The sequence below is a fragment of the Cucumis melo genome, chromosome 3, assembly GCF_025177605.1.
Source record: "Cucumis melo cultivar AY chromosome 3, USDA_Cmelo_AY_1.0, whole genome shotgun sequence".
Classification (NCBI taxonomy): Eukaryota; Viridiplantae; Streptophyta; class Magnoliopsida; order Cucurbitales; family Cucurbitaceae; genus Cucumis; species Cucumis melo.
This window is the reverse complement of record NC_066859.1, coordinates 4920075-4939603: the sequence shown is the minus strand read 5'-3', so window position 1 is coordinate 4939603 and position 19529 is coordinate 4920075. Positions and strand designations below refer to the sequence as shown.

The following is a 19529-nucleotide window of genomic DNA, read 5'->3' as shown; positions in this document are numbered from 1 at the left end:
TACTTATGAATAATTATAATGGATAATAATTATAGAAATAATTAAATATATAACTAACACTAAAAAAATTGAAATGCAGCATAAGTTTATTATCTATAAGCTTTTTTTCAATAAATTCTTTCGATGTATCAATGATAGACCCATATTTCTAATTTGGTCTATAGATGATAGATTTCTATTATTGATAGACTTTGACAGATTTTTCTATATTTACAATTTTTTAAAAAAAATGTTGCTATAAATATCAATAATTTAAATCTAATGGCTAGATTTGCATTGGTCCAAATGTACTTCAAGATTTGAAATAGATATAAAACATTGAAAATTAATTTAAAAAAATATATGTAGGAGGACTATAAAGCATACATGCATAGTTTAGATAAATAAATAAGTGGGAGATTTAAGAATAAGATATTAGCAATTCTCTTTAGTTACGATTACTATAAAACCATTTCAACTTATCTCCTATATCTATAAAATACTCGATTGGTAAGAGATTAACCAACCGACTAAATCAATCGTATTCATCCCTATATTTGTCCATCTTAAACTCTTTTCATAAAATTAGTATACGAGGCATGTTTTGTTGGGATGAATATATATATATAATTATATTAGGCAAAGTTAAAAGGAAGAATTAGGCCGGGTGAAATTAATTTGTACCAAAGTTAAGAGGAAGAATTGCATGCGGAAATTAGGCATATATTAAGAATTAGGAGAAAAGCAGGTGAATTATTAATTTTGAGCTCACCTCTGCATCTTTTTCTCCCCCTCCATCTCTATAAATACACTGCCCTTTTATAAATTCCAATCAATTATTTTCTCCGGTCAACCAAACCCTAAATCAAATTCTCTCTTCTCCTACGTTCTTTAATAATTTCCAACACATTCCCATATTCTCTCTACTCTCTATATTTATACCATTTCAATATGGTGGGATCACCAATTTCTTTGTTTGCTATTATTACATGTTTGTTTCTCTTTTCAAAATCCTCTAGTTCTCCGGATACGATCTTTATTTTGGGCGGATAAAGTAACATGGCCGGTCGAGGAGGAGTTGTTTGTCCTGATTTGTGCTTAAAAAATTGTACTTGGGATAGAGTTATCCCTCAACCGTCTCAATCACAACCCTCCATTTTAAGGTTTACTGTTGACTTTAAATGGGAGGAAGCTCGAGAGCCCCTCCACTGGGACATTGACCCCTCAAAAACTAATGGGGTGGGTCCTGAAATGGCATTTGCGAATCAAGTCTATGCAATGGCTAGCCAAAGTGTTGGCGTCACTGGCCTTGTCCCTTGTGCTATTGGTGGAACTCAATTGAAAACTTGGCTTAAAGGAACCGATAGGTACACAAGCTTGATCGGGCGTATTAATGCTTCTTTAGAGTCGAGGGGCAACCTTGGAGGCTTTATTTGGTTTCAAGGGAATCAGATGCAGCTTCGAGGGTAGAATCACAATTCTACCATCAAAACTTGGCTACATTTTTTGAAGACCTCCGTCATGACCTAAACCAACTGAACTTGCCCATGCTTCTTGTTTGTGGCTTTTATCTTCTTCATCTCTATATCTTCCGTCTTGTATTTATCGTCACTTATAAAATTTGAACTAATTGATCTTTTTTTTAATACATGTGTAGGTGAAAATTGCGAACCACGACCTCTACATTAGTCCATTCATAAACTATGTGGATGATGTAAGAAGGGCAGAAGAGGCAGTGAAGCAGCAGCTGCTTGGCATAACTACTGTGGATGCTCGAAACGCTATCCAATACGTCATGAACCTCAACCAGCCACCTTACAACAAAGATGGACATTTTAGTGTGTATACTGAAGTGAAAATAGGAATAATGTTGGCTCAGGCTTTTCTAAAGTGAGGTTATTTGACAGTGTTGGATCTAGGGTTGGTTGGTTGTGTTGTCCTCCTGGACCATGGGAAATTTGTTGTCATCCTTTCAACCTAGATGAATCTTGTTGCTCATCTTTTTTATAGTTGATATCTATGGTTAACTTAAGTTTGATTATCTTCTCACTTGCCACATATTTAATATTTCACACATGTTTGATTATCAATTAATCGATGAAGATATATTTTCAATGGCCTACACTTATCTCAATCATATTATTTCGAGTATATATTCTCAATCTTAACCTACCTAAGTAAACATATTTGCTTGATAACTATTTAAATAAAAATCAATGAAGTGTTAGAATATATATTTATAAGAATCAAATTGTGTTTGTCTCAACCCGTAATTAAGATGCATTCTCTTGTTTAAACTGTAATAAAACAAAAATCACTTCAAAATTAATTTCCATTGTTCCTACTTGTATGACTAGAGATGTGAACAAAAACCTTGCTTTCTTTTTATATACAACAATTAATTAATTATTTTGTTTAGTATTATCTAAAGATTGGAGACCTCAATACCAAACTTACCTACACCGATAAATCCTTGATAGGTTAAATACAGTCCAGCAAAGCTCTCTTTTCAAATTGCTTTACTTAGAAAAATTAATTCATCCCACACCAAACCCTAACTCTAGCTATTCAAGAGAGTTCCTCAGTTCACTACTAATAAGTTATTTAGGAATGATATGATTTATTAGATACAAATAATCAATTATACAGATTATATATTTTTTTTATTAAAGTATGACAATCAATTGTAGGTGGGAGATTGAAATTAAGACATCTAAAGATAAAACTCAAGTCAATTTCATTGAATCAAGTTCACTTTATCCAATTATATAAAATTTGTTGTATATTCATTATAGTACTTTTAAGTTTGTTGTTATATTTACAAAATGCCTCTTACTCATGAAATACTTTAACATTATTTTAAAAACCTCTTAATCATGAAATACTTTAACATTCTTTTAAAAATATTTTCATCTATAATAGGTTTTTGAAAAAGTGTTTAAACAACACGTTTCGTAGCACAATGTTTCATAAGTGTCACGATTCTACTATATGCTAATTAGCAAATTGTTTTTCTTTCACTATAATTATTGTTGAATTACGTGGTATATATTTAAATTTTAACTTTATTAGTTATTGTTGGGTTACTCTCTAACTCTCTAATTCAATTCATATTTAATTTAGTTAAGTACAACAAAACTCTCTCCTCCAGATAAGCTTCAAAGCCACGAGTAACTTTATCTCAAAAAATTTCCCTCTTTCTCTCTCTCCCTATCATCTTTCCCCCTAAAGATACTATGTTCCCTCCTTTTCTCTTTGTGTATAAAGCTTATGCAATTAACTCATCTACTGTCCACGCTGAATTCATGGATTCAATGGGATTTTCAATGAGATTGTGAGGGGTGGCTATGATAGTAGAGTTGAGGTGGCTGTGTATAATATTCTATTTTGAGCAGACACTAAATTAATAAGTTATTAAGATCACTCTAGAGTGCCATTCAATTGGATGTCATTCTAAGAATGCTAAGGAAGATAGGTGAAGTAGTTGAGTGCTTTAATTTTGAGAAGATGACTTACAGAAAGAGACTTCTAGTGAAATTGATAAACCAAACTCAATGGAATAACGCAACTAATAGTATAAAATGATACATATAAATAGCTTTCTGGTTAGAGAAAAACTTTGTGGTTAATAGCTTTATGGGTACACTACTTACAAATACGCACATATTTTATAAACTTAGATATTCAAGTTGAAATAAAACTTACATAATGTAAATTTGAGTACTTAACAAAAAAAAAAAAACTTTGCATACTTACTACAAGAAAACATTAAAATAAAAACACTTACATGCATGGATCGTAATTATAAGAAAAAGTCAGAGAAAATATTGTCAATGTCTACGTATAAAAAATATTTTTAGATTTAAATTCTATTTTAGTTGCTCAACTTCTATCTATCTCGAAAAAATTGATTATTTTATTTTTTTTAAATTTGAAACTTTGCAAATAAACAAGAAAACAATAAAATAAGAGCACCTGCATAAATATTTCATAATTATAAGAAAATTTTGGGAAAATTATTTTTAGGTTTAAATTCTATTTTAGTTGCTCAAATTTCTATCTTGTTCTATTTTGAAGAACTTTGAAAAACATCTATTTTTATCTCTATAATTTTAAAAAGAGCATATTTTTAGTCCCTCAGTTAAGATTTCGTTGACTCTGTAATAGAATGATGTGAGGTGGTTTATATGTTTGGATCACTCCTTGATAATGCAGAGTTTTAATTTTTAATCAAATGTTAGATGGTAAATTGATATTTTATTTAAAAAATCACTTTAACTTCAAGATTTTGATTGTCCTATTTTGAAAAATTGTCATTCTACTTCATTTTCTCAACTATGCTAGATGCAATTCATCCCTCAATTTTGGGATATTTGTGATTCATTAACATGCTTCTTTTCTTTTCCTCCCGATTCTTTTTTTTTTAAGTGCAATTTAGTAGAGTTTATTTTATACATATGTTGTAATTACTTTATTTTTTTTAATTTATTGAGTTCCATTTTATTTTTTCAATCTACTCAACGTCGTTTTTCTGATTATTTGCTTTAAGGTTCCAATTTGGAAAAAAATAAATAAATAGAGAGTGAGGAGCTAGATAAAGGATGTAAGAGATTTAAGTTTTAGAGTTAAAAAAATCATTATAATTTAATTTAGGTATATTTCACTCAATTGTGTTGATTATGTTTCGATTATGTTTATGTGTTGATATAAAAGTTCTATAGAATAAATCAAAAATAGTTAAAATAGTTAATGGAATACTAATAACATGGGTTTTCAAGAGTAATTTGATTGCAAAAATTAGATGGATTTAAAAATTTAGGAAATATAGAACAAGGTATTTAGAGACCAAAATAGGATTTTAACCTATTTTTAAAATCTTGTTCACTAGGTTAATATTCGAAAAAATCAAACCTCTATTATTTAAAGGGAAATTGTCCAAAATGTCAAAATCGACAAACTATTTGTAATGAGTTTTTGTCCTTCTTTGGCGTAGAGTGTAGACTGTTTGTATTTTTTTATTTTTAAAAAATCCTTAAATTAAATTCGAAAATACATTTACACGTAAATATCTCTTCCGACGAGAAACAATAATTTTTTTAAGTTCTTTTTATTCCACCACAAATATGTGATCTATTAATTTTTTTTATTTTTTTAATATGAAATTACATAAAAATAAGCGAAACTTTCATAAACATAACAAAACAATAAAATATTTACGGCCGGTATAACAAAGCCCATGAAGTTAGTCATTTTTTAAATGTTCCAAGTTTACCCTTTCATCTTTCTTCTCCTCCTAATCTCGGTATATACGAGAGAGACATAATACAATCAAGCGACTACTCTCTAATGGAATTATCACAATTGACTTTATGAGGTCAAAAGGTAATATTGCAGATCCACTTACTAAAGGCCTAACTAGGGAGTTGGTTGAAAGTTCATAAAAAAGAATAAGATTAATGTATATAATATGAAGTTACTTAGAGAGGCAACCGAACCCTAGTTGATTGGAGATCCCAAGATCTAGGTTCAACAGACAAACCGACCTCTAGTGAGTATCGACATTGTCATTTTTTCGACGGGTTTGGTGTGGGGTTCTATAATGGGTCACTCAGGTGTGCACTGGTTGTTCTACATTTTGGGTCTCGGTATTAGAGGAAATATCAAACGCGTGGTTCTCTCAGTTTCTTGGTGTTTGATTGATGGCAAAGTCGGGTTAACGTTAATATTATAGGTTGCATATTACTTTGTTGATATCTGTAATTTGTATCTTGAATTTGCTCTTAATAAATCCCTCCAAGCTGGTTCTCAAAGTGGATGTAGACTAAATTGGTCGAACCACTATATATCTTTGTGTCGTTTATTCTTTTATCACTTTCTTTGTGATTATCTGGCTATTGTGTTATGGTTGGCAGTTCCGCTGTGTTCTCTGATTTAGTGTAGGAATTTATAGCAAGTGGTATCAAAGCTCCATTTGATCCAAAGAAGTTTTGGGTTTTGTGTAGTAGTTTGTAGTTGGCATATTTTGTTAAATTCATTACCAAAAACATATCGTTGAGAAGATGGACCAAAGTAAAAGCTTAGAAGAGAACCTAGAAGAATTTCAGAAGATTGTAGTTGATCTTAATAACATTGATGAGAAGATGTCGGATGAGAATCAAGCAGTGATTCTTTTAAATTCATTATAGAAACATATCGAGAGGTTAAGGCAGCTATTAAATATGGTCGGGATTCGCGGACCATGAGTGTAGTGTTGGATGTCTTGAAGACTAGAAATCTCGAAATTAATAAAGAACGCAAGGATGGAGAGTTACTCATGGCTAGAGGAAGAATTGACAAAAAGAGTTGAAAAGGCAAACAAAAGAGTTCCAGGATGAATTCAAAAGGGGAAACTAGAAAGTGTTTCCTTTGTCATAAAGAATGACATTTTAAGAAACATTGCCCTTTGAATAAGAGCAATGAAGCATCAAGTAGCAAGCACGCAGACTGTGAAGCGAATGTTACTGATGGCTATGATTCAACAAGGTATGATTCGATAAAGGCCTTGATGGTGTCTCACAGGGATATACAGGATGCTTGGATCATAGATTGATTATTTTATTTTTTTCAAATTTGAAACTTTGCAAATAAATAAGAAAACAATAAAATAAAAGAACCTACATACATATTTCATAATTATACGAAAAATTTGGGAAAAATATTTTTTAGGTTTAAATTCTATTTTAGTTGCTCAAATTTCTATCTTGTTCTATTTCAATGAACCTTTAAAAACGTCTATTTTTGTCTCTAAAATTTAAAAAAAAAAATCATATTCTTAGTCCCTCCCATTTAGATTTTGTTTACTCTGTAACGGAATGATGTGAGGTGGATTATATGTTGGGATCACTCCTTGATAATGCAGAGTTTTAATTTTTAATCAAATGCTAGATGGTAAATTGATATTTTACTTAAAAATTCACTTTGACTTCAAGATTTTGATTGTCCTATTTTGAAGCATTGTCATTCTACTTCATTTTTTCAACTATGCTAGACGCAATTCATCCCTCAATTTTGGGATATTTTGTGATTCATTGACGTGCTTTTTTTTCTTTTCCTCTCAATTTTTTTTTGTTTAAGTGCAATTTAGTAGAGTTTATTTTTTACGTATGTTGTAATTACTTTATTTTTTAATTTATTGTCAGTTCAATTTTATTTTTTCAATCTACTCAATATTGTTTTTCTGATTATATTCTTCAAGGTTCTAATTTGGAAAAAATAAATAAATAGAGAGTGAAGAGCTAGAGAGAGGATGCAAGAAATTTAAGTTTATGCGAGTAAAAAAAAATCATTAGAATTTAATTTGGGTATATTTCACTCAATTGTGTTGATTATGTTACGATGACATAAAAGTTCTATAGAATAAATCACAAATAGTTAAAATAGTTAATGGAATACTAATGACATGGGTTTTCAAGAGTAATTTGAGGGCAAAAATTAGACCCATTTAAAAATTTAGGAAATATAGAACAAGGTATTTAGGGACCAAAATAGGATTTTAACCTATTTTTAAAATCTTGTTCCATAGATTAATATTCGAAAAAAATCAAACCTCTATTATTTAAAGGGAAATTGTCCAAAATGTCAAAATGAACAAACTATTTGTAACGAGTTTTTGTCCTTTTTGGCATAGAGTGTAAATTGTCTGTATTTTTTTTATTTTTAAAAAACCCCTAAATTAAATTCTAAAATATATTTACACGTAAAAATCTCTTCTAGTGAGAAATAATAATTTTTTTAAGTTCTTTTTATTCCACCACGAATATGTGATCTATTTATTTTTCTATTTTTAATGTGAAATTACATTAACATAAGGGAAACTTTCATAAATTTAACAAAATAGTAAAATATTTATGGTCGGTATAATAAAGCCCAGGAAGTTAGCCATTTTTTAAATGTTCTAGGTTTGCCCTTTCATCTTTCTTCTCCTCTTAATCTCGGCATATACGAGAGAGACATAATACAATCAAACAATTACTCTCTAGTGGAATTATCACAATTGACTTTATGAGGTTAAAAGGTAATATTGTGAATCCACTTACTAAAGGCCTAACTAGGGAGTTGGTTGAAAGTTCATAAAAAAGAATAAGATTAATTTATATAATATGAAGTTACTTAGAGAGGCAACCCAACCCTAGTTGATTGGAGATCCCAAGATCTAGGTTCGACGGACAAATCGATCTCTGGATAACATAATGAGCACTACATTGAATTTTTCACTCATTCTATGGATGATGAGGTAGTGCTAATTGTTGGAATTTGTGTCCTGAAACTCGTACTTTGTTATTTGATTCAATGTAATTTATTATTGAATGTTATAATCATAAAACCAATAAATTAAGGTCCTGAGGCTATTTACTAGTTTTTCATATATACTTGAACTTTATGTAGAGACATAAACATGGATTAAGTTCAAGTTAATAGCCCAAATGGTCTATATAGTGTATGAATAAGGTTGGGCGCCTTATTCTGGATAAACACTATAGATGCGGCCCGCTCCGTAGTAAGTACAAATGATGTAATCCTGAATCGTTCATGTAGAGACATGGGAGTGGGGGCGTCCTATGTAAATGGTTTTCATAAGACAGGAACCACGAAGTAGTCATTTTTAGTTGTAACACCGTAAACTATAAACTGAATATTTCATTCATAATGACCTAGGTAACTTGATCTTAATTTTGAGTTAACTATGAACTTTTGTTAATTCGGTAATATACTTAGATCTGCATAGGTGATAGTAGCTCAACATCTCTGGCCCAATAAGCCTCCCATTTCAGGAGTAAGACCGAGTGGATAGCTAGGGACATAGGGTGCAAAATAGAATTCACTCCTACCCACTTCTGAGATAGTAAATAGGTTGTTCCCTTAAGGACTGAATCCAGATCTTGAACAAGGGGCCCCACCTTCTCATTGGCCCGAGAAGGATTCAGGTTTATAGGTTGAACCTTGAACCAATTGTTCAATAGTGGATCAGTGGGTCTTAAGGAACAAGATGTAGTATCGGGGGTAAAACGGTAATTTGACCCAGTCGAGATTACGAACAACCTGTGAAGGATCGACTTACTCATCATGGTTATATCAGGTGGACAGAAATATATCTATAGTGAGGGGAGTGCAACTAAGAGTCTTTAGTGGAATGACTCTTTAGTTAACCATGTTGATTAACTTTGGTCTAAAATAGTTTAGCCAGTTAATCTCGAATCGTTGGAGCCCATGATCTATAGGTCCATTAGGTTCCCCTACTAGCTCATATGGATTCAACTAAGAACAAGTATGTTGAAGTAATTCGAATTGTTCGAATTAAGAAAAGAGAGAGAAACCGACAAATATATTAGATATAAGTTGGTAGATATAAACTTTAAGCTTTGTGTTTAAATATGATTTAAATAAATATGAATATAGATTCATATTTAAAAGCTTGAAAAGTTCAGAAACGGTCAAAGTTGTAAAAGTCAACATGTTGACTCTTAACTTTGAACTTTGACCGGATTTATATTCAAATATGATTTGAATTTTAGAAAAATGAATAGGGATTCATTCTCGGGTGATTAGAATTAGTCAAAATGAAAATATTTGTCAAAAAGAAAAGTCAAAGTTTGACTAAGAAAAGTCAAAGTTTGACTTTGACTTAAGTTGGTCAAATGACCAAAATGCCCCTTTGACTAATTACTTTATTAATTAATGGTTAATAGGAAATGTGGCAGATTATTGTGAATTTGAAGCCACTAATTTCATTAAAGAGTTAATGAATTGATTAGGTGTTGATAAGATATGAAATAATTTACATGCAATTTGCATGTAAATTTCATATAAAACTTCTCATTACCAAATGAAAAAAAGAATGAGGTTTTCTCTTAAAAACACCTAAATAATTCACTCCCAGTCTCTCTCTAAAATTCTCTTTGCATAACCGAGTCCCATAACTCCATTCTTGGTCCTGAGCATAGTAGGTCAGCTTGGTGGTTGTCCTTGTTCGTGATATTCAGGAAAAGAAGCGTTGGATTAAATAAGAAGTTCAAAACTATAAAGGTAAGAACATCGTTTACCTTTTGACTTTTCGTTTAAGTCCATCGCATAGTAGATGCATGTTAACTTCTAAATTGTTTAGATGCATATAGAGTAAAGCATGATCCTTTAAATTCCGCTGCTGCATGTCTCTAGTGTTTTGTTGTTTTTTCCATCACTAATGTGGTTTTAGGGTAAGCATTATGCGTTTAATGATTTTTGTAAGTGTTAGTTATTAATAAAATAGAGCATATATATGCAATGGTAAGGGCCCGCATCTATGAGAATTTAAGTCAAATTCTCTAAAACACTCATGAGACCAGGCGGTATTCGGCGGTGTTCAAGGCCAAAACGAACACAATCATGAAAACAAACTTTGTCATAATGAGAAGCTGTGTGATATCTACTGTTTTAGTTTACTCTAGAACGGTTCACAGTTTGAGGTATCATGTCTATTGATTAACCAAGTAAACTCGATTGATGTTCACTAGGGAAAGTTCAAAGTTTATACTACCTATCCAAATGCAGGTTCTCCATAGAAAAATATCGAACGCTTATACTTTGTCTTAATTTGTCAACTTACTATTGTTTATGCGGGGATTGTTGGAATAATTGGTTAGTTGTTTGTGTTTTTTTCACAATTGGATGCATCATGATTGGATTATTTGTGTTTCTTCATTAATGGATGTATCATGAGTAGATGTTTCACTTCATGAAAAATACTAATAACTAAATTATAGAAAAAGACATGACTTTTCGAATGGCCACAAATAAGTCTATAAATAAAGTCATTTTCTATTTCGTTGAAGGAAATATCATTTCTATAATCCTTTTTCTTCTTCAAAAAGATTTATCACCATTATCCATGTAGAAAAGTGACAAATATTTAAGTAGTTTAAAATGAGTCTTTAAGTTGAGAGCAGAATAGTAATTATGCCTCAATGGCATTTTTGTAAATATTATTATCTTCTTCATTTTGGTTTTATGTGAAAAAGAAAAGGAGAAGAAAAGAGAGGGGGCAGCCGCACGCACGAAAAGAAAAAGGGGAGAGAGAGATTGATGGTAGGAGAAAACGACGGATTTGTAAACGACGTTCGGCGTTCTTCTCATTTGACGTCGGCGTATCTTCCAGTGAGAAAGGATCAATACCGTTCGTGGTTGGGTCTGGTTTTTTTAGCCAGAGACCGTTGTGTTCGACAGTAACGGCGTGCTTCCTCGGGTCATTTCAGCATTGGAGTTTCGACGGGTTAGATAGTTTTTGGAGAGTGTTTCGACGTGTTTTAGTGGCATTCTTTCGGCATTCTCTCGATGAGGTTCGACGGTGATGCTAGTGAGTACCGACGTTGTCGTTTTTTCAGCGGGTTTGGTGGTGAAGGGTTCTGTCGTGGGTCACTTAGGTGTGCAGTGGTTGTTTTATATTTTGGGTCTCGGTATCAGAGGCAATATCAGATGCGTATCTTAGTTTGGTGTTTGGTTGACGCTAAAGTCGGGTTAACGGTAATATTATAGGTTGCATATTACTTTTTTTATATCTATAATTTGTATCTTGAATTTTCTCTTAATAAATCCCTCCAAGTTGGTTCTCAAAGTGGATGTAGACCAAATTGGTCGAACCACTATATATCTTTGTGTCGTTTATTCTTTTATCGCTTTTTTTGTGATTATTTGACTATTGCGTTCTAGTTGGTCATTCTGCTGCATTTTCTAATTTAGTGCAAGAATTCATAACAAGTGGTATCAAAGCTCTATTTGATCCAAAGAAGTTTTAGGTTTTGTGTAGTAGTTCGCAATTGGCATATCTTTGTTAAAATTCATTACCAGAAACATATCGGTGAAAAGATGGACCAAAGTAAAAGCTTAGAAGAGAACCTGGAAGAATTTCAGAAGATTGTAGTTGATCTCAATAACATCGATGAGAAGATGTCGGATGAGAATCAAGCAGAGATTCTTTTAAATTCATTATTACCAGAAACATATCAAGAGGTTAAGGCAGCTATTAAATATGGTCGGGATTCATTGACCATGAATATAGTGTTGGATGCCTTGAAGACTAGAAATCTTGAAATTAAGAAAGAACACAAGGATGAAGAGTTACTCATGGCTAGAGGAAGAAGTGACAAAAAGAGCTGGAAAGGCAAAAAGAAGAGTTTCGTGATGAATTCAAAGGGGGAAACTAGAAAGTGTTTCCTTTGTCATAAAAAATGACACCTTAAGAAACATTACCCTTTGAATAAGAGCAAGGAAGCATCAAGTAGCAAGCATGCAGGCAGTGAAGCGAATTTTACTGATGGGTATGATTCAGTAGAGGTCTTGATGGTGTTTCACAAGGATATATGGGATGCTTGGATCATGGATTTAGAGTGCACATTTCACATGACTCCTAATTGGGATTTTTCGATTAACTTTCTGTAACGACCCAACTCTTTATACTAAGCTGAAGTCATTACTTATTTAAAAGATAAATAAAATTTGTAAAATTAAAATAGAAAAAAAATAAAACAAAACCTCGAATTTTTCATTAAAAGCATAAACAAATGTAATTAGAAATAAGTATAAAAATAAAATCCTAACTCGGGCCCTATCTAATTTTTAAGAAATAAAATAACAAATAAAGAATAAAATAAAAATGCAAATACTAAAATCCAAACTATGACATAAAGCGAAAGCAAACGTATTCCTATGGCTCGTCACGGTCACTTCTGGTCATTCGCCAACTTGCCTTTGCTTTTACCTCTGCCTCTGCCTGAAAAATAGAAATGGAAAGAGTGACTATAAAAATACTCAGTAAGGGACCCACTGCTAGTCCCGCTAGGTGCCTGTTAACTTCCTATTAGAGTCCTGAAGAGTGGTACCCCTAAACTGGCACGTTCCCGAACACGTACAAACTGTGATCCCGTAGGAACAAGCTGGTCTCTGGTGAACCCAAGGGAACACCTAAGACGATCGGGCTATGAGTGATCCTGTCGAATCATTCAAATCATGTCTATGTCAATGTCAATGTTGGAGTGGTGGTCCCGTCGGACTACACAGTCATAAGTGTGAGCAATCTCGTCGGATCTCTCAAATCATGTCTATGTCAATGTCAATGTCAGACTGGTGATCCCGTCGGACTACACAGTCATAAAAAAAGTGGTGATCCCGAAGGACACTCGTGTGGGTACAACTCTAATAGGTAAAGCTAACATACACCCTATCCATAACATGCACATAATATATCATCATCATAACATATCACATCATAACATGTCATACTACAACAAATCATGTCATAACATATCATACCATAACATATCATATCATGTCATCCTTAACCACAAAACTATGTCATTAAGACGTAGGCGATAGCATCGACATACTATTAGCGCTAACCATAAAATCAACCAGCAGACGCAATTATAATATCCCCCTCTCTCTTAATAACCTCGAGCCATGCACTTAGCTACTATTGATACATAACCATATATTCATACATGCGGTCTCTTGAATGTAACTCGAAGATCTAGTAGTATAATCTCTTACCTGGAGATTAGCTCAGTCGAAAACTACAGCAAAATATCACACTTCCCAAGCAACAAGGTCCTAATAAAACAGAAAGCACCAAATCTAAACACTTACCTGTAGATTAGCTCAGTCGAAAACTACAACAAAATATCACACTTCCCAAGCAACAAGGTCCTAACAAAACAGAAAGCACCAAATCTAAATAACTTAACCATTTAAACAACAAAGGGCTCAAGAATTCAGTCAAAATAATTTACCCAAGGTCGAGGTTGCACAAGTGAGTCTTAACTGAAGAAATCCCACACTCTAAACTCCAATTGGCCCAACCGATCCTTTATGAAAAATAATTTAATTTAAGCCAAAGTTAAATTATTTAAGATTCAAAAATTTTAATCTTAGTTGGGTATGCAAAGACCCAATCAAAACTTACCAACAAGTGAAAAAGGACCGAAAACAGGCTTGGTGGCTCAAGAATGGATGACGGCTTGGCTAGGAGCAGGTGAAACGACTCGAGCAGACGAAAGGGAGTGGCTCGGCTGATGGATGCGATCGTGGGTACGGCTCGCGCGGGGCTTGCGCACGCGGGTGGCTCAGCTGATGCACACGCGGCTCACGCAGGCGGCTGGCGCAAGAGCGAGCGTGCGGCTCACGCGGACGGATGGTGCAAGTGCATACGTGCGGGTCGGTTTGGCTCGCGGAGAATGGACGCACGATCTTCTGACGATGCAGTGCTATTCAGGTTGCGGTGAACTCTGACGGTCGACGACGAAACGAGGCGGCGAATGACGAATCGGCGTGACTGAAGACGGTGACTGCCGACTTACCTTCCGACGGCAAGCGACGGAACAGTGCAGACGATGACAAAAGCAACTTGGACGGCGTCGCTTCGTCTTGGATGCTGCGAACGGAGGACGACACACGGATCGACTCGGTGGCTGCTCATACTACGGCGTTCGTTGGTGGCGGCGAGTGATAGAGATTTTGGTGGAGACGGAGCGGCGACGGCGACGACGGAGGATTAAGGTTAGGGTTTTTTTCCCTCTTTTCTCTTCCTTGGTGAAGAAGATGATGGAGCATTAAATGCTCACATCCCAATACCCTATTTAAATAAAAATAATTTCTTTTATTTTTATTTTTCTCTTAGTCTTTTTGCCCAAAATCTTCACACTCTCTCTCTTCATTTAAAACCCACCAAATCTCCCTTTTTATCTTCTTTTTATCTGTTCCCAAATAAAATCACATATTCTGTCTCCTCAACCAACCAATCATCTTTATCTTATCAAACTATCTTTTCAGAATAACTATATTATTTCATAATACAATTATTAATCCTTAAGCCAAAATAATACCTAAACATAAATAACCAAAACAAACATAAATTCCAACTTAACAAAAATTTGTTATTTTTCAAATATCCAATAGAATCAAATCTCCATAAAGTAAAGATACTTCAACATTTAAATAACACCCAAAATCTCAAAATTACACTTAAGATAATAAAATTAAATTCCTCAAATTTTAGGGCATTAAAATTTCAAAAAAGAGATGGAGGAAAAGTCTTATTGGGTGATAATGGTACCTGTGATGTAAAAGGAACTGGTTCAGTTCAAATTGAAATACATGATGGGATGATCAGAATTATGCTTACTAATGTGTGGTATGTTTCAAAACTCAAACATAATCTCATATCTCTTGGTGAATTAGATAGATCAAGTTATATTGTAAAATTTGAGATTAGAGTTATGAAAGTTACCGAGGGTTCTTTGGTTAAACTAAGGAGAACATTGAGGAATAGTTTGTATGTGTTTGAGGGTACTGCAGTTTCAGGTAGTGCTGCTATGACATTAGAGCAACAGAAATAGCAGACAGATGATCATGTTGTGACAGAGGTCAGAATTGATTCTGGAGTACGACCGTCAGGCAAAGGTTCAAATGTATCTAGTAATCAGTCACCACTAATTTCACAAACAGAGGCTACAGAGAAATCTGAATTTGATGATGTACAGTATTAACAGGAGAGGACTTTGATTGATGAGGGAGTTTGCAGTGACAGTATTACATCTGATTCGAAGAAACAACAGAAGGATGCTATGGAAGCAGAGTTATTTATTTTGCAAAAGAATCAGACATGGTCATTGGTTACAAAGCCTCATATTTAGAAACTCATTCAATCAAAGTGGTTCAAGCCAGAATGTGATAGTAAGCCTAGATATAAGGCTAGGTTGGTAGCCAAGGTTCTTCTAGCTCATAGGTTTAAATAACGGTCAGATGAGCTAAAGGTTAATTTATGATGAGAAGGTGACTGGGAGAATCATTTTGGTGACTTAAATAGTTTGTCAAGAGGAAGCTTTGTTGAGGACAGAATGGTAATTATGCCTCAATAGCAATTTTGCAAATATACTTTTCTTCTTCATTTAAGGTTTTCTTCTTCATTTAAGGTTTATATGAAGAAGAAAAGGAGAAGAAAAGAGCTGAAAGGGGGGCAGCCGCACCACAAAAAGAAAAGAGGAGAGAGAGATTAACGGCAGGAGAGAGCAGCGGCTTTGTTAACGACGTTTGGCGTCCTTCTCATTTGACGTTGGTGCGTCTTCTGGTGAGGAAGGATCAATACAGTTCGTGGTTGGATTTGGTTTTTTCTGGCAGAGACAACGGTGTTTGACAGTTACAATGTGCTTCCTCAGGCCGTTTCAGCATTGGAGTTCCGACGGGTTACGATTGTTTTGGGGCGTGTTTCGACGTGTTTCAATGGCATTCTCTCAGTGAAGTTCGACGATGAAGCGTGTGAGTACTGACGTTATCGTTTTTCCGACGGGTTTGGTGGTGAAAGGGTTCTGCCACTCAGATGTGCAGTGGTTGTTCTACATTTTGGGTCTCGGTATCAGAGGCAATATCCAACACGTGGTTCTCTCGGTTTCTTGGTGTTTAGTCGACGGTAAAGTCGGGTTAGCAGTAATTCGATTAAATCTTGGGTTTTGTGTAGTAGTTCGCAGTTGACATATCTTGGTTAAATCATTTTCTTTTTGTTGTTTTGTGTTTAGAAAATATTAATCCAAAGAAGTAATCCAAGATGATAGAGTAGTTATCTATGTAGTGGGCGAGTTCATAGTCACTCAGAATATAAGTAATTAACCTAAGTTAGTGGCGAGTGGGTATACCCGAAATAAAATGTAGGCATGCAGCTACCCATATGCGTGATAGACTAGTTCTTCTCATGTTTTCACTCTCAATGTCTGTGCGGTCTATTATTCCCAAAGAATAACACAAAATTTAAATTCATTAAACTAAACAAATCCTTATATTATCTAAATGTGAATCGAAGAATTTACGATAATATTGTGATTGGAGACCATTAATTTAAAGAATTTCAGATATTCGTCATAGAACCATCAAATAATTGTTCATTCCTTTACTATATTTATCTTGGTTGATTTAATTATCCTATTAGAATAAATGGGTGATAAACGCTTTGGCATTTGAGGCTTAATTGACTGTAACAAAATGGAATGTCATTTGATTCACTTTTACTATAGTACTTAAAATGTTTTGTATGTTTTGTACACTAACAATATCCGGACAACATTATTGATCAATTAAATAATTTGGTTAGATTTCATGATCTTCTCTAATGGAACATATCAACGTAAGTAATATCTAGTTTTAATAGAATACTAGCTTATATATCACCTAAATTACAGACAAAGCATGCACATGTTAATACAATTGCTTGCAAGAAAACAAATTAGAAACATTTTATCTCTATTTTTCTTTTTATGATAGATTATACCAATCTATGTGTCTACTTAGTACCATTATTACGTATCAAAAATTTTCTTTCATTTTTTAATTCTTTTGAAAGTTTATAAGTGATATAAATGAGGCGGTAGAAAGATAGGGTATAGCTTGGGCTATACTTAATTATTATCTTTTTTAGGCAAATTACAAAAACTATCCATTAAAATATAATCGTAACTACCACCCTATTTTAGATGATTTTTAACGAACTGCCTTTTCTAAATACTTTGGCGGTGGAAATCTATAGATAACATTGAAGCCCAACTCTTGACAATCTATAGAAAAGGTTGCAACTCACAACCATACACCATTGAATTAAAACCAACCTTATGGCATCACCAACAAAACCTCACAAGATACTAAAAAAAGCCCAAAAACATGTTATCTCTCTGCATATAAAATAAATAAGAGACCAAACCAAAGAAGGAAAATTAAGGTAGAGGTTAAGCAAATTAAACAAATAAACATTTGCGAGCAAAGAAAAAAAATGACGGATTCAATTCTTAGTCCAAAAGCCACAACTTCTCCAAACAACATTTTCATACTCGCAGGCCAAAGCAATATGGCTGGTCGAGGAGGGGTTTCACAAGATCCAACCACAGAAAAAATGGTATGGGATGGATATATCCCGCTCGAATGCCAATCCAACGACTCGATCTTTCGATTGAATGCTGATATGGTATGGGAAAAAGCCCATGAACCACTCCATTGGGACATTGATGTTGTAAAGACCAATGGGATTGGACCTGGCATGCCCTTTGCTAATGAGCTTTTGGCTATAGGTGGGAAGAGGGCTGGTGCCATTGGTCTTGTTCCATGTGCCATTGGAGGATCCCATTTGAAAGAATGGGTTAAAGGGACTGATAGGTATGATAATTTGGTTGAAAGGATTAGGGCTTCGGAAAAAGATGGAGGGAAAGTTAAGGGATTTTTGTGGTATCAAGGAGAGTCTGATGCTGCTGTTGAAGAAGAAGCCATGTGTTATGAAAGAGAGCTCACTAAATTCTTCATCGATTTGCGTGCTGACACGAACCATCCTGACCTACCCATCATCATGGTTTGTTATTGTATCTTTTAACTAAAATTGATTAGATGTAGTCTTTCTTGCACCTTATAGTTCTTAGAAAAATAATAATTCAATTGTTTTAAGAAAACTAAAATTGTTTCGCATGATGTGATAAATTTTAATAGGACAAGTATATAGGTGGACTACACAAGGTGGAACCTATCCAACATGGGATACTTTTCTATTTTTAATGTTTAATCGATAGAGTTTGAGTTTAGCATACATTCTGGTAATGAATTTTAAAACTTGTATTTGAGGTTTGAATCGGTAGTTTTGTCGTTCAATTTTTGCTACCTAAGGGATTGCAAAGTTTTCATAGCATTAAAAGTTATGCTATGAAAAACGGTCTTACTATAACGTTGAAATATATAAATAAATAATAAAAAGTTATTTTTAATAAAAAAAACTAAAAAGTGTAATGGAAAACGGGCCATATGAGTCGAAATTTAGCCAAACCAAAATCTTAATGATTACAATATAAAATTTGAAAACTACAACGACAAAATACTACTAAACTTAATGTTTACTATATATATATTGCAATATAAATCTTATAGTATTTAAACTTACATTTTTGTGATATCTTAGAGTGATTTGAATGCTAAAATATTTATACGTAAAAAAATGGATACAGGTGAAGATAGTAACTCATGATTTTTTCTTAAGTCCAAATATAAGCTTCAAGGAGGAAGTATTGAAGGCTTTGGAGGCAGTCACGCACAACCTACCAAACGTAACAATGGTGGACGGTCCCATGGCAGTGGGCAACTTTGATGATGGGCTTAATGAAGATAAAGGTCATCTCAATGTTAAATCTGAAGTCAAATTAGGCAAAATGTTTGCTCATTCCTTTTATTCAAACTTTGCCCACAACTTCCTTTTCTAATTAATTATGTGCCCACGAAAATGATGACACTAATTCAATGAATTAATAAACCTCTCCTTAAACATTATTTATTGTATCTTTGTACTATTTGGTGTAGTCATGGTTGTCCAAAGTATATATCTAGCTTGCCTTAAATTGAAGTATATTGTTTTTTCTGAAGTTGGAAGTTTGATTTTTCATTTTTGTAATTGTAAAAAATTAATTTCAAACGCTTAAATTTTATATTGCTCCATTTATAATAGGGGTGAAATTTAATCTATACAAACA

At 33.5% G+C, this 19529-nt stretch overlaps 2 protein-coding genes across 2 annotated transcripts; both read left to right on the top strand.

The window, feature by feature from the left end:
- Nucleotides 1–838: 838 nt before the first annotated feature.
- Nucleotides 839–1988, top strand: LOC127148729 (probable carbohydrate esterase At4g34215). Its single transcript, XM_051083023.1, has one exon. The coding sequence runs from the start codon at nucleotides 1039–1041 to the stop codon at nucleotides 1447–1449; it is 411 nt and encodes a 136-aa protein (XP_050938980.1). The 5' UTR covers nucleotides 839–1038; the 3' UTR covers nucleotides 1450–1988.
- A 15611-nt stretch (nucleotides 1989–17599) lies between these two features.
- LOC103485730 (probable carbohydrate esterase At4g34215) lies at nucleotides 17600–19329 on the top strand. The gene is made up of 2 exons (XM_008443427.3): nucleotides 17600–18367; nucleotides 19011–19329. Exons 1-2 carry the CDS (start codon nucleotides 17798–17800, stop codon nucleotides 19260–19262), a joined length of 822 nt encoding a protein of 273 aa, XP_008441649.2. The 5' UTR covers nucleotides 17600–17797; the 3' UTR covers nucleotides 19263–19329.
- Nucleotides 19330–19529: the final 200 nt, after the last annotated feature.

Excerpts from the sequence above, each read along its gene's own strand:
- LOC127148729 (XM_051083023.1), top strand. The coding sequence starts at position 1,039 with ATGGCCGGTCGAGGAGGAGTTGTTTGTCCTGATTTGTGCTTAAAAAAT.
- LOC103485730 (XM_008443427.3), top strand. The coding sequence starts at position 17,798 with ATGACGGATTCAATTCTTAGTCCAAAAGCCACAACTTCTCCAAACAAC. Across the intron at positions 18,368-19,010 it reads CTGACCTACCCATCATCATG|GTGAAGATAGTAACTCATGA; the intron begins GTTTGTTATTGT and ends AAATGGATACAG.